The 24,101-nt window shown below is 43.2% G+C and overlaps 9 protein-coding genes across 10 annotated transcripts; 3 read left to right on the top strand and 6 right to left on the bottom strand.

The window, feature by feature from the left end:
* Positions 1 to 173: 173 nt before the first annotated feature.
* Positions 174 to 1,308, top strand: LOC117151041 (small nuclear ribonucleoprotein-associated protein B). Its single transcript, XM_033318255.1, has 2 exons — positions 174 to 282; positions 657 to 1,308. The coding sequence occupies exons 1-2, from the start codon at positions 280 to 282 to the stop codon at positions 1,251 to 1,253; spliced, it is 600 nt and encodes a 199-aa protein (XP_033174146.1). The 5' UTR covers positions 174 to 279; the 3' UTR covers positions 1,254 to 1,308.
* Positions 1,305 to 3,259, bottom strand: LOC117151039 (WD repeat and FYVE domain-containing protein 2). Its single transcript, XM_033318252.1, has 6 exons — positions 3,099 to 3,259; positions 2,681 to 3,028; positions 2,305 to 2,417; positions 2,118 to 2,244; positions 1,858 to 2,054; positions 1,305 to 1,796 (listed from the first exon to the last, which is right to left on the bottom strand). The coding sequence occupies exons 1-6, from the start codon at positions 3,257 to 3,259 to the stop codon at positions 1,516 to 1,518; spliced, it is 1,227 nt and encodes a 408-aa protein (XP_033174143.1). The 3' UTR covers positions 1,305 to 1,515.
* Positions 3,260 to 3,613: 354 nt separating this feature from the next.
* Positions 3,614 to 8,018, bottom strand: LOC117151036 (uncharacterized protein K02A2.6-like). Its single transcript, XM_033318250.1, has 2 exons — positions 7,991 to 8,018; positions 3,614 to 7,739 (listed from the first exon to the last, which is right to left on the bottom strand). The coding sequence occupies exon 2, from the start codon at positions 7,718 to 7,720 to the stop codon at positions 3,704 to 3,706; it is 4,017 nt and encodes a 1,338-aa protein (XP_033174141.1). The 5' UTR covers positions 7,721 to 7,739; positions 7,991 to 8,018; the 3' UTR covers positions 3,614 to 3,703.
* A 1,348-nt stretch (positions 8,019 to 9,366) lies between these two features.
* LOC117151038 lies at positions 9,367 to 11,386 on the top strand. Its single transcript, XM_033318251.1, has 2 exons — positions 9,367 to 9,610; positions 9,678 to 11,386. The coding sequence occupies exons 1-2, from the start codon at positions 9,497 to 9,499 to the stop codon at positions 11,280 to 11,282; spliced, it is 1,719 nt and encodes a 572-aa protein (XP_033174142.1). The 5' UTR covers positions 9,367 to 9,496; the 3' UTR covers positions 11,283 to 11,386.
* Positions 11,387 to 11,469: 83 nt separating this feature from the next.
* On the bottom strand, positions 11,470 to 12,821 carry LOC117151040 (replication factor C subunit 5). The gene is made up of 6 exons (XM_033318253.1): positions 12,784 to 12,821; positions 12,663 to 12,727; positions 12,156 to 12,606; positions 11,881 to 12,095; positions 11,741 to 11,818; positions 11,470 to 11,685 (listed from the first exon to the last, which is right to left on the bottom strand). Exons 1-6 carry the CDS (start codon positions 12,819 to 12,821, stop codon positions 11,534 to 11,536), a joined length of 999 nt encoding a protein of 332 aa, XP_033174144.1. The 3' UTR covers positions 11,470 to 11,533.
* Positions 12,822 to 13,170: 349 nt separating this feature from the next.
* LOC117146489 (kinesin-like protein KIF21A) lies at positions 13,171 to 18,046 on the bottom strand. The gene is made up of 12 exons (XM_033312731.1): positions 17,909 to 18,046; positions 17,386 to 17,449; positions 17,149 to 17,287; positions 16,660 to 17,084; positions 16,028 to 16,598; positions 15,622 to 15,964; positions 15,433 to 15,564; positions 15,187 to 15,378; positions 14,926 to 15,128; positions 13,881 to 14,863; positions 13,738 to 13,819; positions 13,171 to 13,669 (listed from the first exon to the last, which is right to left on the bottom strand). The coding sequence occupies exons 2-12, from the start codon at positions 17,439 to 17,441 to the stop codon at positions 13,649 to 13,651; spliced, it is 3,147 nt and encodes a 1,048-aa protein (XP_033168622.1). The 5' UTR covers positions 17,442 to 17,449; positions 17,909 to 18,046; the 3' UTR covers positions 13,171 to 13,648.
* A 658-nt stretch (positions 18,047 to 18,704) lies between these two features.
* On the top strand, positions 18,705 to 21,625 carry LOC117137036 (prolyl endopeptidase). The gene is made up of 9 exons (XM_033298245.1): positions 18,705 to 18,843; positions 18,939 to 19,534; positions 19,591 to 19,733; positions 19,793 to 19,952; positions 20,013 to 20,132; positions 20,194 to 20,274; positions 20,337 to 20,728; positions 20,792 to 21,064; positions 21,123 to 21,625. Exons 1-9 carry the CDS (start codon positions 18,738 to 18,740, stop codon positions 21,520 to 21,522), a joined length of 2,271 nt encoding a protein of 756 aa, XP_033154136.1. The 5' UTR covers positions 18,705 to 18,737; the 3' UTR covers positions 21,523 to 21,625.
* Positions 21,626 to 21,745: 120 nt separating this feature from the next.
* LOC117137060 (ubiquitin-40S ribosomal protein S27a) lies at positions 21,746 to 23,878 on the bottom strand. Its single transcript, XM_033298277.1, has 3 exons — positions 23,803 to 23,878; positions 22,143 to 22,483; positions 21,746 to 21,960 (listed from the first exon to the last, which is right to left on the bottom strand). Exons 2-3 carry the CDS (start codon positions 22,461 to 22,463, stop codon positions 21,811 to 21,813), a joined length of 471 nt encoding a protein of 156 aa, XP_033154168.1. The 5' UTR covers positions 22,464 to 22,483; positions 23,803 to 23,878; the 3' UTR covers positions 21,746 to 21,810.
* LOC117137045 (ribosome biogenesis protein NSA2 homolog) lies at positions 22,581 to 23,866 on the bottom strand. Of its 2 annotated transcripts, none has more exons than XM_033298257.1 (2): positions 23,803 to 23,866; positions 22,581 to 23,450 (listed from the first exon to the last, which is right to left on the bottom strand). In XM_033298257.1, exon 2 carries the CDS (start codon positions 23,420 to 23,422, stop codon positions 22,643 to 22,645), a length of 780 nt encoding a protein of 259 aa, XP_033154148.1. In that variant the 5' UTR covers positions 23,423 to 23,450; positions 23,803 to 23,866; the 3' UTR covers positions 22,581 to 22,642. The 2 variants fall into 2 exon arrangements, with proteins under 2 accessions (XP_033154148.1, XP_033154155.1); XM_033298264.1 differs by lacking the exon at positions 23,803 to 23,866 and adding an exon at positions 23,568 to 23,663.
* Positions 23,879 to 24,101: the final 223 nt, after the last annotated feature.

Below are 24,101 nucleotides of genomic sequence, written 5' to 3'. Positions count from 1 at the left end.
ATTTTTTTCTTTTCTCGTTTTAAAACACAAAATTTAAGAAGAGAAAATTTTAATTTTGCTTTTTTCTGTTAGGGATGATCGAATTTTTATTTAAAAAATCTTGTGGATTATCAATATTATATATATATTCGATATACTCGATTGACAAACACCACAAAATGCTGACCGCCGCACACTCCATTCGATTAATTCTTCAAGCCTATCGAAAAAAGCCGTGGTGAGGTTCCGGCATCTGTATTTTATTTACCAGAGATATAATTAACGCAGAAAACAAATAAAATGGTAAGTGAAAACACTGTTTTAAGCATCTGACTGCAATGGTTAAGTTTAGTTTAGTTGTATTAGTTAATAGATTATGAATTTCGCGGTTGCGATTTCGTATTTACATAGGCATACATACATACAAACATGCATGCGAATAAATAAAACAATTTGTTTTTGCTAATTAACTGTTTTATATTTGTTGAAAACAATGATTTTTGGTGAACTTCGTAATTACGCTGAGATTTACTAGTTTAAACTCCTTCGTTTTATTTCACAATTTGTTATAAATACCGGCGTTTTTAAGATGAGTCGAAATGGCTTGCAAAAGATGGCGCGACTTTTATGCATGCTATTGTATTTCACAATTAAATCCTTGAACTCCTTTGTTGCAGACGATCGGCAAGAACAACAAAATGATTCAGCACCTGAATTATCGGGTGCGAATCGTGCTGCAGGACTCGCGTACCTTCATCGGTACCTTCAAAGCATTCGACAAACACATGAACTTGATCCTCGGCGACTGCGAGGAGTTCCGGAAGATTCGCTCGAAGAATTCCAAGGTGCCGGAGCGCGAGGAGAAGCGCGTGCTGGGCTTTGTACTGCTGCGCGGCGAGAACATAGTTTCCCTGACGGTGGAGGGACCACCGCCGCCGGAGGAGGGCCTGCCCCGAGTTCCCATTCCGGGAGCAGCTCCTGGTCCGGGAATCGGTCGCGTGGCCGGACGCGGAGTGCCCATCAACTTGTCCGCCGTGCCAGCGGGTCTCCAGGGTCCCGTGAGAGGTGTGGGCGGACCCGCCCAACAGCACATGGCTCCGATGGGACGAGGAGTGCCACGGGCACCGATGATGGGTGCCCCGCCACCGGGCATGATTCCCGGCGGCATACCCTCGATGCCAGGAAACATGGGACGCGGTGCTCCGCCACCGATGCGCGGACCGCCGCCCAGCATGATCCGTGGAGCACCACCACCGGGCAGGGGTGGCTATTAAGTATCTAATAATTACAGCTAATCTAATAAAAACTCAGTTAGAAAACACCACTTAATCGATGGATTCGTGTATTTATGTGTTTAATGTAAGCATACGTACATACAATGATTATTGCTTTACATCAATTATATGAGAACCTAGCAGCAGGGACTGGATTTTTTCGTTGCCAGCCACATCGTTCGTTAATTGGGTGTTTCCTCTAAGACCGAAACGCCTCGCGAATGATTATACCTTTGGTACGTGCGTGTGCGTACAGGATGTTTTATGCCCAGATGTTGGAGAGATCCCAGATCTTGATGAGCCTGTCCTGGCCCACTGTCAACAGGCGCTTTCTGTCCTCGTCGAGGTCCATGTAGACGATCGAATGCTTGGCGTCATTGAATGAAGCCAGCGAGGGGCGCTCGACGGTCTGAAGTTGTTTGTAGCACGGATCACAGGTACGCACATCAAACTCGAAGCCCATTATGGGTATGTTAATGCGATTGGTGGAACAGTTGTCGCACACGGCCTTGCCGCAGTGGCGACAATGATGCTGTCGTATTCCTGCCATTCAGAAAGTACTTATAAATCAAGGAGTAACTCGAGTGTAAGCAATTTATCTCACCTAGCTGTTTTTGATCCATCATTGAGCGGAAGTTCCAGAAGAAGGGCCTGGAGCAAAGCTGACAGTTGTTGGTATCCACCCAGCCAGGAACCTCTTTCCGCATTGCATTCATTTCCCAGAAAACCACTACTGAATCTTCGCCGCAGCTTATCAGTTGTTGCGTGTGGTTCGCGTACGACAGGGCGGAAACTTTGTTGCTACATAATCAGAGGTGCCGATTACTATCTTATTTTGTAAATATTATTGGAGAGGGAAGATACCTATGTCCCTGCAGCTCGTAAATAGTGCCACGTTTGCCACCTACATCCCAAACTAGCACGGACTGGTCGCACGCTCCGCTAAACAAGAGCTGAGGGCCTTCCACCCATTTGAGGCAACGGATTTCCGCTAAAAATGAACCAATTCGTATATATTTAGCTTACTAAATATCATTTGTAGCTTGTTTACCTGAATGTCCATTGAAAGTGGTAATTAGTTGCACTCCCTGAACATCGCACCTTAGCATTGTTATCTGTCCAGCATGATCGCCCACAAAGGCATACTTGGCCAAAGCGTCGAACCTAAATGTATATTATAAATAATTATATGTAGCTTATAGAATATTTCGCACAGTGTGCCAAAATGTTGTGTAGATAAAATGACTCAGTTGACGACACGTCATTAACAATAGAAGGTTCTCAAATTCGAAATTAATTCCATAGCCGTGAAGAATTGCAGTTTAATACCGTGCCAAAGAGGGCAGTTTAATCCAATTAAATGACCCGCTTATCCCATATCCAATGTCGCACCAACCCCCTTCCCCCTATCCATTTATCATACTTACTGGAGAGCCGTGCATGGTGTCTCAAAGTTGTATCCGCCCACCCGTTTGCCGCTCTCCGTGCAATGATAGGCGAACTGCTTATCTTTGCCGGCGGAGAGTATCCACTTGTGGGTTTTCGAGAAGACCACGGCCGTGACCCGCGCTTGATGGGACAAGTAATCCCGCAGGAAGGACAGGCGATTGCAGTCTTCGGATAGGGCGTACTGGGTGACCGTTCCGTTCTCCTGGCCGACATACAGGTGCCGGGATTCCGGTACGTACTCGATGGCCGTGCACCCGGAAGGCATATACTGGCAAATGCTGGGCCAATATTGGCCAGAATCGCGTTTTAGCCAAACGCGAACGGTTCTATTGGAAAAAACATGAAAATGTAAGGCATACCATTTGTGTATATTATTAATGGTCTACAGCTACGCACTTGTCATCGGAAACGCTAATTACGCCGTTTTCGCCCGGAATTAGGATCGCTGCGTTCACATCGTCGGTGCTGCCCTCCAGCTTACTCAGCAATTCCGGCTTTTTGGAGGTGTTAAAGCGATCATTGTTGGTCCGCTGAGCTGGTTTTATCTCGGCAGCCATATTATTTAAGGTGGATCCAGCCCGATGGTACGCCTACGCCCAATTTAAAGCACTCGAAAATAATGCGGCTATAAACAATCCGTTTCTTGGACTGGGGGTGGTGAATGGAGATACGTGATTCACAATCAATTAACGAAACAGTGTTATTTTGTTTAACATTAAATATACTATACTAAACTTTGTTTTTGGAAAGCTCGTCTAGATAGCGACGCCACGTATAGGTTTGCTGCGGAACAGTGGAATCGATGGAATACCAATAAATTCTTAATTGTTGGGTAAATATTTGCATAAATATATTATTTTGCTATTAACAAAATGTAATGACCCGCTTAATCACAGTAATACACGTTAGGGTTTATGGCTTGTAATGAGTTAGTTTATTTGGTTTAATAATATTCGCGCACCCACTCCGCTTCACAGTTCGCACCCGAATAATCCCTTCTCTCACTCCTCTGCTGGGCGATCGTTCGCGCCTGTCCCGTCGCTGCTCTCTCGATGCTTGGTTGTTGGCAATGCCGGTTGCCACATCCCTCCTTTATTGACGAGTTTTAGCTTTAATGGCGGCAGGGGTGGCTGGATCCCGAGGCCTCCTTCTGTGGGCTGAAGTACTGCGACCTCTGAAGTTGGTGTTGATTCCGGTAGGCTGGCATCTGATTGCGGCGTTGGGCAGGAGGCTGGATACGTCTGGCTAGCCGGGACTTTCTTAAGATGTGAGGCATTTCTTGTTAGTTTTCTACCACCCCCTTCGATCACCACAATGTTATTGTGTCGTTCTAACACCGTAAATTCCGTCTTGTCGAAGTTTGATGTAAGTTTGTTTGGGAACACTGCGTTTTTCAAAAGTACCTTGTCGCCCACTTCTATATCGACTTCCTTTGCCCCTCTTCTTTTGTCGGCTGCCTGCTTTCCCTTATATTTTCCAATAATGTCTTTATCTCTTTCCTCAGAGTCTAAGGTTTTCTCGTAGATATCCCCAACGCCTGGTATTTTGTCACGGATGACTCTGCTGAACATTAGCTTTGTGGGCGCTGACCCTGTTGTTCCATGTGGGGTTACATTGTACATCAAAATAAACTTTTGGATTTCCTCTTTGTAGTTTTTCCCATTTGCGTATGCTATTTTTAGGCGTTTCACAAGGGCTCTGTTCATGTTCTCAACTTCCCCGTTTGCTTGCGGCCAATACGGTGGGGTCCTAACCTGTTCAATGCCGCACGCTTTGCAGTAGTTAGAAAACTCCTCGCTTACATACTGGCGTCCGTTATCAGTTCGTAGGTACTCAGGATATCCCAGTCTACAAAAGATTTCTTTCATTGCCTCTATCAGGGTCGTTGAAGATATGGTTTTAAGAAACTTATGCTCCATATATCGTGAAAAATAGTCAATAAAGACTAGAACATATTCATTGTTAGGTAACGGACCTAGCAGATCCGACGCTACCCAAATCCACGGGCCAGTGGGAAAAGGATTTCTATCCATAGGCGGTGGTCGGATGTCTTGAGATACCAGGCAACAATCTCTGCAAGCTTTGACAAACTTTTCTGCCTCTCGGTCTATTTGTGGCCACCATACTTTGGACCGCAGGCGGCGTTTCATTGCTGTCTCGCCGGGATGACCTTCGTGGGCTAACTCCAGTATTTTCATTCTTAGAGATCTCGGCACGACTACTCGGTTTCCCCTCAACAGGAGCGAGCCAACCGCTGACAGCTCGTTACGAAACGGATAGAAGCTCACTGAACTATCAGGCTTCCAGGAGTCGTTTTCCAGGCAACCGATTGCGTCCATAATCTCTTCATCCCTCTTGGAAGATTCTGCTATTTCCGAGATTGTCATAGATTTTGGGATGGAGCTCTGTACGACGCGTAGGATGCTGTATTCCGTCCTGAGATCGATTGGTTCTACCGTAGATAGTTGGCAGAGACGAGACAACGCATCTGATATGTTGTCTTTTCCGGATTTATAGATAACGGTGAACGTATATGCCTGGAGTCGCAGCAGCCACCTTTCAATGCGGGCCGGGGGCTTGGATGTTGGTTTGAAAATGGCTTCCAAGGGTTTGTGATCGGTTACGAGTTCGAAGTGCAGGCCTGCCAGAAAGTAATAAAATTTCTCCACTGCCCAAACCAGTGCTAGGCTCTCCTTTTCCGTTTGGGAGTAGCGTTTCTCCACCTCCGACAGGGCCTTGCTAGCAAAGGTAATTATTAATGGTTCGTTGTCGACTTTGAATTGCAATAAGACAGCCCCAAGGGCAACCGGGCTAGCGTCCGCAATCACCCGAGTTCGATGTTTAGGATCGAAATATGATAGTTTGGGTACCTTGGATAGGAGATTCTTAAGGTTGTTGAAAGCATTTTTCTCGGCTTCGCCCCAGGTGAATTTGTTTTCAGTTTTCAGCAGTTTTCTTAGAGGATCTGTGTGACTTGCAAGGTCCGGAATGAACTTTCCGACGTAGGTTACCAAACCGAGGAAGCTCCGTGTTTCCTCTTTGTTCTTCGGGTCTCTGAAAGATCGGATGACGTCAATTTTCTCTGGGTCGACTTCTATTCCCTTGTCGGATAAAATATGTCCGAGGAATTTTAGTTTCCTTGTCTTCCAGATGCATTTCTCTTTATTCAGTAGGACATTATTTTCCTGGAATATCTCGCATACTTCTTTTACGGCGCTGTCGATTTCGAGGTCAGTTGCGCCAAAAATGATTATGTCATCGATGAAGTTCATGGCGTTAGGTACCGTAGATAACATCTGCTCCAGAAGGCGTTGAAAAATTTCGGGAGCAGAATTAACTCCAAACATCAAACGCTTATAGCGGAAAAGTCCCCTTGGGGTTATGAACGTTGTTATCTCCCGGCTCGATTCATCAAGGGCCACTTGGTGATAGGCGTCCTTGAGGTCTAGGCGTGCGAAGAATTTCGCCTCTTTGAGTCTGGTCATAAAGCAATCGAAAGTTGGTAATGGATAGTTTTCCCGTAGGATAGCTTTGTTTGCCAGTCGCATGTCGACACATAAGCGGATGTCCCCGTTCTCCTTAAACGCAAGCACGATGGGAGATATCCAAGCACTCGGACCCTTGACTGGTTCAATTATATCTCGACTCAGGGCTTCCCCCAGTTTTTCCATGACTTTGTCCTCGAGCGCTGCCGGGATTCGTCTCACCGGTTGTTGAACGGGTTTTACGTCATAATCGATAGAGAGCCTTACTTCAATGTTTTTCCAACTCGGAAAAGGCTCTATTTCTTCAATCCGGTTAATGTTTCTTCCCAGTCGGAGGACTTTTAACTCGATAGCTGTGTCTCGGCCCAACAGAGATTGTTCTCCATTTTCAATCACGTAAAATGAAGCAATCCCTTCGGCACCCGGCTCGACGGAAATTGGGGCCTCGAAAATACACATTACTCGAAGTAATTTATTAGAGGCATAGGCTCGGAATTGCTTTTCTGTATGGGTTCTTACGTTAAAGACTGTGGCCTTTCTCTTCACAAGCAGAGACCAGTCCGCGTGGCTGATAAGGTTAAACTTGCACCCCGAGTCAATGATTAAAGGAATTTCGCGGCCTCCCACTCGGCATCGTATGAACTCCTCTTCATCCTCGCTTGACACTCGAAAGCAATGTGCCTCGCCCTTTTTCAGTTTGGAGCTGGTGGCCTCCTCTTCGACAGATCGTATGTACGTGCGAGGCCTTTTTAGGTTATTCCTTTGGGACTTAGGGAATCGGCTGTTCAGGTTAGTTTGGCACTTCCTGGCATAGTGTCCAGGCTTCGAGCATTTATTGCAAGTCACATTTCTTGCCGGACATGATGGGTCATTGTGTGTGTGTCCGAATTTTCCACATCTGGGGCATTCCCCACTCTGCTTGAAACCACGATGTGCAATTTTACAGATGGGTTCCGCACTTGGTCTTGATGTCATTTCTTTTGATTCCTTGTTGATCTGCTCCTCAACCTGACATACTTCGATCACTTCCTCTAGTGAATTTTCCTTCCCCAGGAGTCTTTTCTTGAGGTCTAGAGGTGCCCACACATCTATAATTTTATCCTTAAGACATATATCCTCAATCTCCGCTTTTGAGGATCCAAATGCACATCGTTGCATTTGTTGACGGAGTCGCAGCAAGAAATCCCCAAAGCTTTCTGTGTCCAACGGTGTCAGACTTCTGAATAGATGTCTCTCAAACGTTGAGTTCTGCTTTGGTGAGAAGTGTTTATTTAGATGGTCGATGAGGATTTTGTAGATGTCTTCTTTATTTCCGTCGCAGGGCTCAACTAGCGCACCAGGTAGGGAGAATACTACTGACTGTAGCTGGACTCCTCCCAAAAGCAGTAGCTTACTCCTCTTCTGCTTCTCGGTAACAATGCCCTCGGCCTCGAGGTATATTGTAAATGCCCTCAACCACTTCTCCCATTCATTTCGGAGGATTGCCTTGTCGATCACCTCGCACAGAAACGGTTTAATGACACTGTCGGTCATTTTAAATACGGGACCTAGACTTGGGGTTTAAAAAAAATACATTATTAGATTTATGACTTGACTTGTAATTAATACCCGGCCCTCTTAGGAGCTTGTAATTATTACTCAGTCTCAGTTCAATAATACCTCCAATTTACATTTGGGGTTTAGTTGTTTAACTTTTTCCTTTTTAATTTTATTAATTCTTTTGGCTTGTGGAGAGAATACTGCTCCACCCGACCTTTAACCTTCTGTTTACCACTCAAACCGATTACTCAGCTCTTTTCTTACAAGCTTGTAATGTTATCTTTTTTTTCTTTTTTTTTATTAGATTCTTTTATACAAATTTTTTTTTTATTTATATATTTTCGTGTTCCGTTTCTTTTATTTTTTCTAAATATGCTTTGGCTTGTACCACTACTCAGCTCCTCTATTTAGAGCTTATAATGCGTACTCGGCCCTTGCAACTCTTTGGTTGCTAGAGAAATTTCTCAATCAATCACCTTTCAGGCTTGTAAAGAGTATTACTCTTTACCCGGCCTTATTAGTTATTTTTTTTTTTTAAATCTCCTGGTTGCTAGAGAGTGTCTCTCTAACTCACCTTCTCTTAAGCTTGCGAAGAGTAATCTCTTCACTCAGCCTATCTGTCGGAGTGCATGTGTGTTGGATGAGAGTGAGTGAAAAATTATGCATACAGAATCACTGATTCTGCTTTGTGCTTAAAGTCAGTTTATGTTGGCAACGTGCAATCTGCACTCCCGCAGCTTATTCTTTCTCTCCTCTTTCTTAACACTTTCACATATGTATATGCCGGTAAGCCCATTCAATCACACACACACTCACGTCCAGCCTATATCACGCCAGTCGTTTACCGTAATTTCGCGCCCTTTTCCCTAATTCATCAAATTTTCCAAGGTTTTAGTTATTATTATTATCATTTACCGATTTTTCCACTCGTCGCCAATGTAATGACCCGCTTAATCACAGTAATACACGTTAGGGTTTATGGCTTGTAATGAGTTAGTTTATTTGGTTTAATAATATTCGCGCACCCACTCCGCTTCACAGTTCGCACCCGAATAATCCCTTCTCTCACTCCTCTGCTGGGCGATCGTTCGCGCCTGTCCCGTCGCTGCTCTCTCGATGCTTGGTTGTTGGCAATGCCGGTTGCCACACAAAACATAAGATATTTTGTGTGATGTATCTGCAGCTTTAAAGATAATGTTTCGATTACCAATGCAAATGCACAACCACATTTTATATACATACATGTAACTAATATAGCGTGACGAGCCTTTGAATCTTGATTCGTAGAAATGGCTTTATAACCTATGATTTTCATAATGGTATATCTAATAAAACCTACGATTCACGCACGGCTGTGTTTCAGGTTGTTATTGTAAAGTCATGCCATATAATTATTAATCACAAAATATTTGCATCCGACGTTTTTATTGTGTTAAGTTCTTAAAGCATTTAAATTTATTTGTAAACATGAATAAATGATTTTATTATAAAATTAAAATAAGAAAAGTGGGGTTAACGCGAAATATAGCGAGTTAAGCAGATTAGTACATTGTGAGTGTTGCTCAGTGGAAACATCGCATTTCCAAAGATGTGCTTTGTGGAATTGAAGTATAAGAAGGCGCTGTTGTACTTATTGCTTTTCAAAATACTTGCCCGCCAATAGAGTAAACAAGGAGCACACAACATGTTATTAGTTTTAAAATTTATTCATAATAGCACTCAAACGAGTTGATCTGTCCAGCAAAACTAGTCTGAGCGGCCAGTTTACAAATGGAGGATAACAAGGAGCTGCAATGCTTGATGTGCAAATATTCGGACACTGACGACCTGGTCTTTGGCGAATGGATGATTGTACGCAACTTGCAGGTGCACTATTTTTGCCTGGTAAGTGCGATTGTTGTGAAATGGAAAGAACTCCTACTAATGTAAACTTCCTGATCCAATCCACCAGCTCCTCTCAACTCATTTGCCGCAGCGCGGCGGAGATAGCAGCGGAATCCTGGGCTTTCTGCTTCGCGACATCCGCGAGGAGGCAGCCGCCGCGGAAAAGAGGAAATGTTGGTACTGCAATAAGATTGGGGCAAGTTTGCAATGCGATCGTTGCCGGACATTGTTTCACCTGAAGTGCGGACTGGAGAATCGCGCCGTTTTCGAGTTTTGCGGCCAATACAAAAGCTACTGCTACAAATGCAGGCCGATGAATGACTACAAGCGACAGCTGCAGTCGAAACCGCCGAGGAACGTCACTTGCCCCATCTGCTTCAGTTCTATCTATAAGGTGGAGCTGCATTGCGTTGTGTACGGTGACTGCTGCCGCCTCGGATTCGCCCATAAGAAATGCATGCGTCAGTATGCTCTGACCTCCGGATATTACTTGCGCTGCATTTGGTGTCGATCGGAACGTTTCAGGGATTCCATACGCCTGCAGTCGGTTTTCGTGCCCGATCGCGATGCCACGTGGGAGAAGCAACGGAACGCCTATAGGGAGCTCCACGAGCGCAATTTGAAATGCGACCAGCCCAACTGCCTGTGCCCCAGTGGTAGAACTTACAATAGATTATCGTGGGTCATACTATGCTGCACTTCTTGCGCCGCCACTTCTGCTCATCTGAAATGCTTGGTGGGCGCCCTGCGACTGCCGAAGAAGCGCGAGCGTACAGAATTCAAGTGCTCTTTGTGCCTGGACGTGGAGAAGAGGATCGCCGAAGGACCAGCTCGCACAACAGATGAAACCAATGCTGACGGCGACAATCAGGTGGATGGCTCTTTTTATGTGCAAAAACTGGGACCCGATGCTGCAACTCGCTCCTTAACCCAGACTCCTGTTTTCTCCGAAGAAGACGATAGCGAACGAAGTAGTAATATCACGGTGATATTCAGCCAACCGAAATCTAACGCAACAAGCGAGAGGTTGTCCTTATCGCCGCCACAGGAGGACATGATAGTGGAAATTCCTGATTCGCCAGAGAAGCCGCCAAATACGTTCATCGATGAGAACCACTCGCCGCAAACAACAGAAAGAAGGCAGATGTCAGACTCACCGCAGCCAACAGCAGCAATTGAGATGCCCGACTCACCGCAGCCAACAGCAATAAACGTAAACCCTGAATTAACGCAGCCAACAGCATTAAACGCGATTTCAGACTCACAGCAGCCAGTATTCAGAACACCTGTCTCTACGCAGCTAGTACCACAAACTTCCGATTATCCACAGCCGCAGGAACAAGGTGTAGTCGAAGAACCCAACCCACAGTCACTGCTCAGAGAGGATCCAAATACTTTACTTGTGCTTAAATCGGGCTTTCAATGCCCCGGCGAACCATTTTTCTACTTGGTTATCTACGAATTTGAGCACGGCACATGCATGGGTGAGTGCATAGGTACGTGTGTGCTGCGATTTAAAGAGGATGACCCGCGCATTCAGGACACCTCGCAGGCAGCTTTGGAACGCCTCAAGATAACACCAGACGATGTATGGTGCCGCAGCGAGGAGCGCGGCATCTTTGAGCATATCGAGAAGTTCCACGAATGGTACAAATCAGAGGGGTTCTGTTAAATATTGGTTACTCAATTTAGGACAATTGAAAACTTTGTGTTGGAATTAATTCGTCACAGAATTCTAGTCTCTTTATGCATATATTGTTTCGCATGATTACAAAACAAAAGGCATTTCCTACCTCTGAAACCACTTTAAATAGGTTAAATGATTGTTAAACTTTAGAAGCATGCAGTAAATAAATTGTGTACATTTTTTATGTTTTTGTATTTATAATTTAATTCTACCCTATTATTGGAATACACATTATTTCACTTCTCCATTGAAACCATATCCCGGCAAATAAAGAAGGCGGCTACCAGAGCTGCCGTTTGAGCCACTTCTGTACATCCTTTGGCCAATCTCTCTTCGATCTGAGCTAGCTTGACAATAAGCTTGTTCATGACCGACATGGGCAGCTCAACTGTTCGGAATACATATCAATAACATGACTTCATGAGGATATAGTAAGAACTTACGTCTCATAACAAACAAATGCAATTCTGTGATGATGTCTTCCAAAGCGAGACCTCTTGCGTACTTGGCACTTTCGACAGCTATGCAAAGAGAAGAAAGAAACATCAGCTTTGATCTTTTACCAATCCAAATGGCATCATACTTTTGAAGGAGTCCTCCAAGCTGCTGCCGGATAGCAAGGCCTTCAATATCTGTTCAATATCCTGCCTCAACGGATAGCCCACGCACATGTAAACGTTGTCCTCGTTGACCGTATCAAATGCCATCACGGTACTCTGCAGGACGTTCAAGACCTTTCTCATATCGCCTTTGGCAAGGGTTAGCAGTGCCCGCTTGCCGTCTTCGGTAATCTGAACGCTGATATTTGATAGATTGTAGGTTAGTAAAAAGCTATTTTATGCAGTTGAAAGGCCTTACGCTTCGGCTTCGATGATTTTTTCCAGTCGCGGCATCATCTGATCCTGAGATAATGGAGCGAACCGAAAACGGGTGCAACGCGACTGCAGGGCCGGAATGATTTTGCTCAAATAATTGCAAATCACACAGAAGCGCACGTTGTCCGTATATTTCTCAATGATGCGGCGCAGGGCATTCTGGGCATCGTTAGTCATGGCATCGGCCTCATCCAAAATGATCAGCTTAAAGGTGTCGCAGAAAATGGTGCGTGTGGAAGCGAAGTTAAGGATTTGACCGCGCACAATCCCAATGCCTCGGTCATCCGAGGCATTCAGCTCCAGAACCATGGACTTGAACTGCTGAGGGGAATACAATTGGCGAGCGCAGGCCAGGATTGTGCTCGTTTTTCCCGTGCCAGGTGGTCCGTAGAAGAGCAAATGGGGCAGCTGCTTGCGGCTTATAAAACGGGTTACTAGAAGTACACTTAAATGTGGTGGCTTTGTATGGCTAAACGCTCAGAATGCTCACTTGTTGATATTATTTCCTCGTGAGATATCAAATCATCGAGTCCGCTTGGTCTGTACTTCTCCACCCTGAAGAAATGAACATAGTATTACTTGTGGATCTATAAGGTCGAATTGCAAGTTACCAAGGCATGCGCACTGCGGGTCCACTGGTCTCCGACATAACTTTAAGTTGAGATATTGGTAAAAAATTAAATTAAATGTGCATGTAAGCCAGTTGCAAATGCGGAATTGCCGGTAAAAAGCGATAGTTCGATGAATGTCAAGATAGCGGAAGAGTAAACGATAATCGACGGTAAGCGGTAATTCATCGATTTATTTTTATCACATGCGTATGCTGTCAAATTCAAATTTTTGAAAACTAATCAATTTACAAATTTCTATAAAAAATAATATTATTTAACCACAAAAGAAAAGCCTTTTTGCAACTTTCAATATAACATTATACAGTTTATTGATCCGTTGTCCTAATTACACTTTTTCATTTTTTAATATTTTAATAAGTCTCACAATGTTAGCCAATGAAATATAATTTTATTATTAGAATTAGCTTTGAAATAAATTGATTTACAATAACTGTAAAATATAGGATATCCAAAACTCGGTTCAACAATTTAGTTTCTAGCACAAAGCTGCTGAATAACTTGGTTCTTACAGAAAAAGATAAAATTAACTTTATTGTTGTATATTTTAAGGCATGGTTTTGTTCTAAGTCTCTTATATAATTTATTAATACATTTTAATGATATTTTCTAAAATTTGTTTATTTTGAACTACTGCAAAGATACCAATTGCACAGGACCTTAACTCGGTATTCAAAAAAACAAACGGAAGCACTAGTAAGTTAGTTTTGAATAAATATAGTTACAATAATAACTTAGTAACTTATTGACACTGTCTTTTGATTATTTGTTCGCAAGCGATTACCAATCAATATAATTAAATTCCAACCGCGGCTGTTGTCACATGACCTCATCTTTGATTGCACGATCACGTCATTTTATTAAAAGTCTGGCGGATGAAATCATAATATTCGTCATTTAGAAACAGGTATTTTCAAAATAAGTAACTAAGCTCACCTGTTCTGGAAGTTCCGTGTCCCCAAAAAGCAGATCTTGCCGCTTGGCGGTACGTCTGCGCACTTTGGGACTCTTATCGAAGCTGAAGGAAGAATTTATGGTTTAGAGTTAATCCAAAATATTTGAAATACAATCAGTCTTACGGATCGGAATTTCCTAAAGGCGAAGGACTTCTACTCGTCGTCCTGCGCATTTCCACTTGTTGGAACTCGGAATTCTTGTCGTCTTGCGGGATGTCGTATGTGGCATTGCTGATCAAAGACTTTTGAGAACCTGGATTTACACTACTCGCGATATTACTGCCCTTGAGATTAAGGGAGTCAAATATGTCGGCTATATGAACATTGCTGTTTTGCGATAGGAAATGCTGCAGAATTTGCTGCTGAATGCCGCTCTCTTGCTTAACTTCCTTCAGCAGCGATTCCTTCTCCTGCAAATGAGATTCGGTAATGGCCAAATTGCACGACATGACAATGGCGGTGTCGGAAAACTTTTGTAAAATGAACTTGGCTTCCGCCACTGTTGACACCTCGTCCAGCAGACTTTGTATCTTATTCACATGGCTCTGCACAGTGTCCTTTGTGTCTTCGAACTCCATTATGGCCTGCTGCACATGCTCTATATTCTCCTGAATATAGCTAATGTTTGTTTTGAGATTGTCCACTTCGTTGAATTCATCCGTTTGCCTGTCAGCAGCTTGTCCATTTTCCATTATATTTAGCTCACGGGAGAGATCTTCGCGCTCCAGTATCAAGCGTTCCAGCTCCTTCTCCAGTTGTGTGATCAGTTGCCTATTTCTGGCCGCATGCAATATGTTGCGGTACAGATTCTCCCATCGATGTCGTGCGGATCGAGTGGAAAAACCATCAAGGGTGGCAATTTTCGATGTTAGGTGAGCCGGTGCCCTCTGGCCGGACTTTCCCCTTTGGCTCTTGCGAAGCGCAATCACTTCCTCGGTTTTTCGCTTCAGAATTTGCTCCTTAGCACTCACTTTGGCCTCTAGAGATAGAACAGCATTCTTCTGCCGACGCTGCTCCTTCAGCAGCTGAGCAATTTCCTTTGATTTGCGACTTTCCTCCTGCTTGTGCCGGCTAGATTGTTGTGACATCTTTTTCATTAACTTAACCTGGGTAATTGGGAGAGATGGGGTTTGTAATTTGTACAGATTTCAAATCAGCATCAGCTTACTTTTGCGAACTTCAACTCATTCAGCTCATTGCGCAGCGTGCCAATCCGAACTTCATGGGACTTAAGTTGTTGCTTACTTCGAACATGTTCCCTTTGCGCATTTTGCAGCTTCCTAATCTCAGTTTGCATATGGCTTATCTTGCTCTCATAGTCTGTTTTTACTTTTTTTAAGCTATCCTTCGATGGCGTTGACACAGATGTAGCTGCAATGTCATTGTAATCGTTAATAAATAGCTATATTCTTTTGTTTCAATTGCTTACACATATTTGCCAGGACATCGTCGCGTTCTTTTTGCGTGTTCTCGATTTTGCAATATAAAACAGATAGTTTTTCCTCGTAATGCGTTCGCATTTGTTCGTATCTCGAGTTGGTCAGCTCCAATTGTTCAATTAGTTTGGTTCTCATTTCAATATCATTATCGATGGCCTCCAAATCCTTTACTACTTCCTCTTCTGTGCGATTATTAATTTTTAATTCATTTGCGTAAAATGCAATATTTAACTTACCCTCAGAATCACTACTGGCCACTTCATTTTCCTCAGAGCTGACATTCTGATTTTGAATTCCTGGCAACGAACGCGACATCAGAAGCTCCTTTTCTCTTTCCAAATCCTTTTTAGCCTTGGTTATGATGTCGCCTTCAATTGGAATGCATAGATTTTAGATTATAATATATCATATCATATAATACCTACCATCATAAACGGGTTTCGCGTTTCTAGGTGAAGTAGTGGCTTTAATTTCCATTTGCTTGCGATGCTCCTCAGACTCTATTAGTTTGGTCTGGAGTTCTTCGATTTCCAGCATATATTGGCCCACCACTTTCGCTATTTCAACATCGGAATTGTCGTCACTAGTCCACTTGTTCAAATCCAAGTTGGTTTTCAGATCTGCGTTCCTCTGGGTCAAAGTGGCAATCGTGCTTTGCAACGATTTGAGTCTTTGCTGAAGCCTTTTGATTTCCGATAGAAGCAACTTATTCTCATTAAATGTGTCCGAAATGGTGGTATTGCCCTCGCAGTCCACTACCAGCTTACCCTGTAAGAAATGGCATTTTTATGTTAGAAATTATGTCGAGCCTTGATTTAATAAACATATTACCTGTTTATACTCTAATAACTCCAATTGCAATGCTGCAATTTCCCTACGCAGCTGCGAAATGGTTCGAGAACTCTGGTCTTGGTTAATCTTAACTTTGTTTTTAATATTCCTGGCTCTGTTGGCGTACTTCAGTGTATTCAGTGTCTCCATGAAGTCTCGATCACTTGGCGACACGCAGGCGATCATCAAGGTCTGACTATTTCCGCCCAGCGAGTCCTGGAGAAGTCGCGTCAGCTTGGAGTCCCGATAGGGCACGTGCAGAGCCCTCTTTGATTTGTCGCCGAGCGCCGAAATGCAATTACCCAGTGCGAGAAGTCCGCAGTTTATGGATATGCCCTCGCGAGCCCGCTCGCCGGTGGCCTGAGTTCTTTTGAGCCTTTCCGAACCCGCCAAATCAACGAAATGGAACTTGGAGGTCAGGGTCTCCAGGTCGTTATCCGGAACATTGTCACTGGGGGTAAGCAGTCGCTGTCTGCGCACAAAAATCGTGAACAGTGCGTGTGAGCGGGAAGACTGGTCGTTCATTTTTGTTGATGCGGTGGTGCGAGCCAATGCTCCTTGCTGAAGGTACCTAAAATATAGATAATTAGCTTAGAACATGTGTCCTATTATATTCTACAAATTAGAAATACTTTAAGGCATCATGCGGTTGATAAATGGGCTTTATCGACGCCCCAGATATTGTGATTTGTCCACTGGCATCTTCGTGTATCTTAAAGTTGCTGTTCTTGTTGAACGGGTCCAGCAGATCGAAGATGTCCTCGTTGTACAATTCGATGTACTGAACAGCCAGACTGAACTGCGGACTTCCACCAGCCGCTGGGTGTTCTAAAGAGCTGGATCCCTCCAGTTGTTCGATACCACTGAATATATGACGAACCGCTCGCGGAATAATCCCAAGCTGAACGGTATCGGATGATTCCGACTCGTGGTCGAAACCAGTGCCCATTGTATACGTTTTTCCCGATCCTGTTTGCCCGTAGGCCAGTACGGTGGCATTATAGCCATGGAGCGTACTGTCCACTAATTTTTCCACGCAGTCCGAGTATATATCACACTGAAATGGTAAATTAAGGCGAATGAAACTTAAGGGAAGGTGGAAATTGGTATGACAACTTTACCTGATTGGAATTGGTATCAAAAACATAGTCGAACGTAAAGGCTTTGTCCGATCCAAGAAAAATCTGAGGCTCTCCAAGAGTTACGGTCGTGCAGATACGACACATATCTATTAGCTCCCTCGAGTTTTGAGGTCGGATTCTGGAAAAATACACAATATTATATGCTTTTAGGAGCTCTTAGTCATAGTTATTCATACTTTCTAGTCATAATTATTGCTTTAATTGTAATAATCTTACCTGACAGCAACACGTACTGAACTATCCTTATTTATGGAGTCCACTTCGGAAATCATATTGCAATCTGAAAACAATTAATGTGAATTAAATTAAATTCGCAATATATTTAACACCCGGATATTATCTAGAAGGCCGTGCTAAGTCATACACCTTATGAAATACTCAACAAAATATTTAGTTACAAGGTCACTTCTAACAAAATTGTTAACTCAGCGAAAATAAATAGATGTCATACGAAACCCGTAGAAAATCGCCTATTGTTATGAACAAATACTTGTTCAGATCCAACTGCACTTAAGTGCATAAAACTGAATAAGTTCTGTATTACCTTTTAGATCAACATAATAACTAGTTAGCTGAGTTAATACATTCAAAATGTTTGTTTATGCATACAAGCATAGGTACATCCATATGCGCCTACAAGTTGCTGATCAAGAAAAACATACATATGGAAGGAAAATTTGTGAAAACTTTGATTCCCCAGCAGAATCGATGTACGAAAAGTTCAAGCAAAGCAACATACCGAACAAATAAAGCGCTTCCTGGTGGCTAACAAATTAAACGAACTAAAAACAGCGCGTAATTCCAATTCAATTCATTTGCTCGGTCAGTTTGACTTGATTCGATTGTGTTTATATTCCGACTCGACTCGCCTCCCGATACCAAAACATATGGTTTAACAGAGGTAATCTGTTCACGGGCCGATTAATTTCGAGCCACAGTTGTCTGTCCACACCTGACATTTTCGGTATTTTATTGGGGGTACTCTTGCATTAATTTCTAAATATAAAGCAATGGTGTTTTTTTATGCGTGTGCGGTATATTTTTACGAAATTACGAACTTGGTGTTTTTAACAGCATTTGTTATTTAATAAGCAGACTTAAGGAACTCGGTTGATATTGCCTAAACAGTTATTTTTTTATTTTATAGTTAAATTAAACATTGAATTTAAGATTTAATTAAGATTGATATCAACACACATAGGTAAATAACGGCTTACAATTGGTAAGTTTACTTATATATTATACCTTTTTTTTAAATTGGTCATAATTTTTGCTTTGCGGATTCAAATATTTAAATAAATTTTTTTTTTTTTTTGGATGTATTAATTTAAAACTGTCCTTCGCGGACAAACATTAAATTTGATGACTAAACTTAACGGTAGAGAATTAATTGATTACATAAATAAATAGTAATATAATAAGTGAAATTACAACAGAATTTTATTTCGAAACTAGTTATAAGAAGGCGGCGATATATAATTCGCAGTAGCAAAATTTAAGGAGTACCCCTAACACCTATCGAAAGTATCGCAAATTAGTGTTCCATTTTTGCATTGATAATTTTGCAAATGCATACCATTTTTCGAGGCCCGCTGCTCTACCGCCGAATTTGCCAAATAATTGTACCAAAAGCACTGCCCAGAAATTACATTCATCGAGAATTGCCTTCAAATCGTAAGTATATATATATATATAGCTAATGGGGATGAGTTGCAAAAGCCGAAAAGCGATTAATACATATATTCATACGTGTAATAAATCCAACAAAGTTACCAGAGCCATGCCAAGTACTTTGTCCGCTAAGCTCGCGTATCCAGTTGCTCGGAAGGATGAAAGCGTGGCGGAGGACTTTCATGGCACCCAGATCAAGGATGTGTACCGCTGGCTCGAAGATCCGGACTCCACGGAAACCGAGGAATTCGTGAATGCCCAGAACAGCATAAGCCGGCCCTTCCTCGAGAATGGAGAGGAGTGGAAGAAGCTGAACACGAAGCTTACCAAGCTGTGGAACTATCCCAAATACGGATGTCCCATGCGTTATGGCAACTATTACTACTACTTCATGAACACTGGCCTGCAAAACCAGAGCGTCATGTACCAGCAGAAATCGCTGGGTGACGAGAGTGAAAGCAAGGTGTTCCTGGACCCGAACACCCTGTCCGAGGACGGTACCATCGCCCTGACCCAGAAGGCCTTCTCCGAGGATGGCAAGTACATGGCCTACGGGCTGAGTGAAAGTGGATCCGATTGGATCAAGATTCTCATTCGAGATGCGGAGACGGGCAAGGATCTGAGCGAGGTCCTTGAAAAGGTCAAGTTCTCGGAGATTTCGTGGACAAAAGACAATAAGGGATTCTTCTATGGTGTGAGTGTTGAAGTTTTTCTTCCTGGTTATTCTAATTCAATTAGATTATTTCTTAGAGATACCCTGATCAAGATGGAAAAACCGATGGATCTGAGACCAAACAAAATGAGAATCAGAAGTTGTACTATCATCGGGTGGGTGAGAGCCAGGATAAAGACACACTGGTGGTCGAGTTTCCGGAAGAGCCTTCGTGGCGCATGTAATTATCTCAAATTGTATTGTATTAGAACAATATTGTAATCAATTTTCCACCTTTAGCCAATCCACCGTCTCGGATTGTGGAAAATACCTGATTCTGGCCATTGTTAAAGATTGCCGTGACAACATTGTGTTCTATGCTGATCTTACGCCCGGTGCGGAAATAACTTCCAAACTGAATGTCAAGAAAATAGTGGAAAAATTCGAGGCGGACTACGATGTAAGTAATGATTCCAGTTTTTAAAATAGTAATGTATATATGTTTATCTCATTATTTCAGTACATTACCAACGAAGGCTCGAAGATATTCTTCCGTACAAATAAGAATGCACCAAATTACCAAGTTATTGCCATAGACTTCAATAATCCAGCGGAGGACAAATGGGAAACGCTTATAGCCGTAGGTTTAGTTTGTTTTTAAACGTAGATAAGATTAATCACTACTATTTTACGTTTTATAGGAGCACAAGTCGGATGTTTTGGACTGGGTTAAGTGCGTTGATGCTGATAAACTGCTCGTTTGTTACATCAGGGATGTGAAGGTAAATTAAAACCCATCAGTCTTTCATTTACATATATTCCTCAATCCCTACTTCTTCTCCAGAGCGTTTTGCAAGTGAATTCCCTAAAGGATGGCACCCTACTGCGCGAATTCGACTTGGATATAGGCACCATTGTGGGCACATCGGGGGAGAAGAAATACTCCGAAATATTCTACAACTTCTCATCCTTTTTGAATCCCGGCTCCATTTATCGATATGATTTCAAGACACCCGACAAGTCGCCTTCAGTATTCCGCGAAATCAAACTGAATTTGGAAGGATTCCGCCGCGAGGACTACGCCGTTGAGCAGATCTTCTACAAGAGCAAGGATGGCACCAAGGTTCCCATGTTCATAATTAGGAAAAAACGTGATAGCGTTGAGCCGCGACCATGTCTGCTTTACGGATACGGAGGCTTCAACATCAGCATGCTGCCTTCCTTCGGACTCTCTGGGTATGTTGAGAAATACTTTTTAAAAGTTAGCATTTATGTGAACACATCCTTCAATCTCTGCAGGCTTATGTTCATCGACACATTCGATGGTGTGCTCGCCTATCCGAATCTGCGAGGTGGTGGCGAATATGGCGAGAAGTGGCACAACGGCGGTCGCCTACTGAACAAGCAGAACGTGTTCGATGACTTCCAAGCAGCTGCCGAGTACTTGATCGAGAATAAGTACACGACCAAGGATCGTTTGGCCATCCAAGGTGGCTCCAACGGAGGCCTTTTGGTCGGCTCCTGTATCAACCAACGTCCGGATTTGTTTGGAGCTGCTGTGGCTCAAGTGGGGTATGTAGATAGATAGCATGTTTGTTGGGACCAAGTGTTAAATTTATTGATTCCATAGTGTCATGGACATGTTGCGCTTCCACAAGTTCACAATCGGCCACGCTTGGTGCTCGGATTATGGAAACCCATCGGAGAAGGAGCACTTTGACAACCTGTACAAGTTCTCGCCGCTGCATAACGTGCACACTCCGAAGGGCGCCGAAACGGAATACCCATCGACTTTGATCCTGACCGCCGACCACGATGATCGTGTCAGCCCCTTGCATTCGCTTAAGTTCATTGCGGCCCTCCAGGAGGCTGTTCGTGACTCGAAATTCCAAAACAATCCGGTTCTGTTGCGCGTCTACCAGAAGGCGGGTCACGGAGCTGGCAAGCCGACATCGAAGAGAATCGAGGAAGCCACCGATATACTGACTTTCTTGTCAAAAAGCCTTAACGTCGACACAATCAACGTTTGAGTGGTTAACCATAAACAAATTGCATTTCTCAAGGTAGAGTAAAAATCGCGTATACAAAATGTATTCAATATTTTCACAAATAAACTATACACCCTAAATGAGATTTGAGTGTTTCAATTTAACTTGGTACTAAATAATAATTTTAGCCAATTTATTAACCACTGTAATGGAGTTTTTAGCCATGCTAACGAACAATGAAAAGAGTAAAGTTTCAGCGATTGAATTTATTATTCAATTACTACACCTTTATTTGATTTCTGGAAACGTACATGATCTTATGTAGCAAAATTACTTTTCCTCTGGTTTGCTGAAGACAAAGGTCAGGTTGCACTTGCCGCAGTAGTGACGATCTTCGTGGGCAGCCATGAAGACGCCGGCGCCGCAGTTCTCACCAGGGCACTCGCGACGGAGACGGTGGATCTTGCCGTTCTCGTCAACCTATGGAAAGATAGCATAGAAAGTGGTTAAATACTGAGATCGTATACATGTTCATTCAATATAGGGCACTGGTAAAGTCACTCTGATATCCAAATCTTAAGCCAATGAGCACAAGACCAAGACTCAAGAATTCCAAGAACAGATCAGAATGTTTTCGGATGTCGGTAGATTGTTGTGTGTACCTTGTAGTATTTCAGGACAGCTAGCTTGACCTTCTTCCTCTTGTGCTTGATTTTCTTGGGGGTGGAGTAGTTCTTCTTCTTGCGCTTCTTGGCACCACCACGTAGGCGGAGCACCAAGTGCAGAGTGGACTCCTTCTGAATGTTATAGTCAGAGAGGGTGCGGCCATCTTCCAGCTGCTTGCCAGCGAAGATCAGACGCTGCTGATCTGGAGGAATTCCTTCTTTGTCCTGAATCTTGGCTTTGACATTTTCGATAGTATCCGACGGTTCGACCTCAAGAGTGATGGTCTTGCCCGTGAGGGTCTTAACGAAGATCTGCATCTTGTATTCCAGTCACCAAACTGTAAGAAACAAAGAGATGTTGGTATTATTATTTGTTTATATATATGGCATTGCTACAGCTAATAGTATAAGCTAAGAGAATCAAACGATGGTTCATATTATTGTATATGTTTGTTTATTAAATCAAACTCTTAAATTAGGTAGCGACATTTTCGGGGTTAGACAAGCAGCACTGCATTGATAACACCATCGTTTTCTGGATTGTTCGTGACCTGAGCGTATTTGCCCCAGACAACTTTTCCCGTTTGCGTTACCAAACCCAGTTCAGAGATGTTGACTTCGATCACAGTACCCTTTGTGATTACACCCAAGGAAGTGAACATGGGCGAGCTGGGGTTCTTCTTGACGCCGATGATGGGCAGATTGAAGGTGGCTTTAAGTTCTGGATGCGTAACGTGAGCCTTCTTCATGCGCAGACCCATGGGTCGAATGAAACGCTCGAACTTTGGTGGCTTGCGGGTGAAGTTCTCGCCGACGAAGGTGACTTTTGTGACCATGCGCTTCCATGCCTTTCGCTTTGTCTTGCCGGTCTTTAGTACTTTGAAGACCTCAGCATCCGACTGGGCGCGTACTTTGGGAATGGGCACGTCCCACTTGCCCGCCTTCTCCTTGCGCTTCTGCTTGATCATATTGGACAGGACCTTGGCGCTGGACTGGATGCCTCTGTCGAGCAGATAATGTGGCAGGGCTCCATCCTCGACCTTCTCCTCCTGCTTCTTGACCTTCTTCTCTTCGTGGGCCTGGATCTTCTTCTTGATCTGAATCTTTTCATTGCGTCGCTCCTTATTGAAGAGTTTGGCCTTGATGCCGCGCAACTTGCGAGCCTTGCGTGCTCGGTCCTTGGGAAGACGCGCTTCCTTCTTGCGTTTCCGCTCCTCGTAATCCAATCGCCGGCCATACAGCTTGCGATGGCGTTCCATATACTCATTCTGCGGCATTGTTACTTGTTAATTCTGTAGACCAGTTCTGAAATACATTCATGTGGTTAATAACATGTGGACGGTTGGGGATGTGCGAAATATGTTTCCTGGGGAAGCCACACAGGCCATCCACAGATAACTAATCACGCGGAAATTCACTTACCTTAATGTATAAATTTAAATTTCACAATATTTTTTTTGTTCACGGGTATCTTTTAGCAATTTTGATTGCTTGTCAATTTTACATGTGCACTGCAATCATTCGCATTGTTCAATCAACTTGTGTCATTTATATCACTCGTAAAAGATTACAAGTGTTAAGGACTACTTTAAGTTTGTATTTGTATGTTAATTTTCACTAAACCGATGCCTAAAATCTAACAACCCCAAAAACTTACCTTGCTTCGGCAACAGAATCAAAGGAAAGAAAGAACACACACACAGCGTGACAGGAAGTTGAAAAATTGAGCGCAGGGCTGCATTCGGAGTTTACTTTTGCTTATATTTTGAATTAAGCGTTTATTTTTGGAACGCGTGGAAAAGAACATAAACTGGGATGAAGCAGGAACCATATCCAATATACTATTCTATATTATAATAATTATAAAATATGGCAAATCATAAATAAAATTATCATAAAAGAAATAAAAAAATAAAAATTTAAAAACCGCATAGTTTTCGTAGTCCGAAATGTGCA

Source organism: Drosophila mauritiana, chromosome 2L (assembly GCF_004382145.1).
Source record: "Drosophila mauritiana strain mau12 chromosome 2L, ASM438214v1, whole genome shotgun sequence".
Lineage (NCBI taxonomy): Eukaryota > Metazoa > Arthropoda > Insecta > Diptera > Drosophilidae > Drosophila > Drosophila mauritiana.
This window is presented reverse-complemented; position numbering and strand designations above follow the sequence as displayed.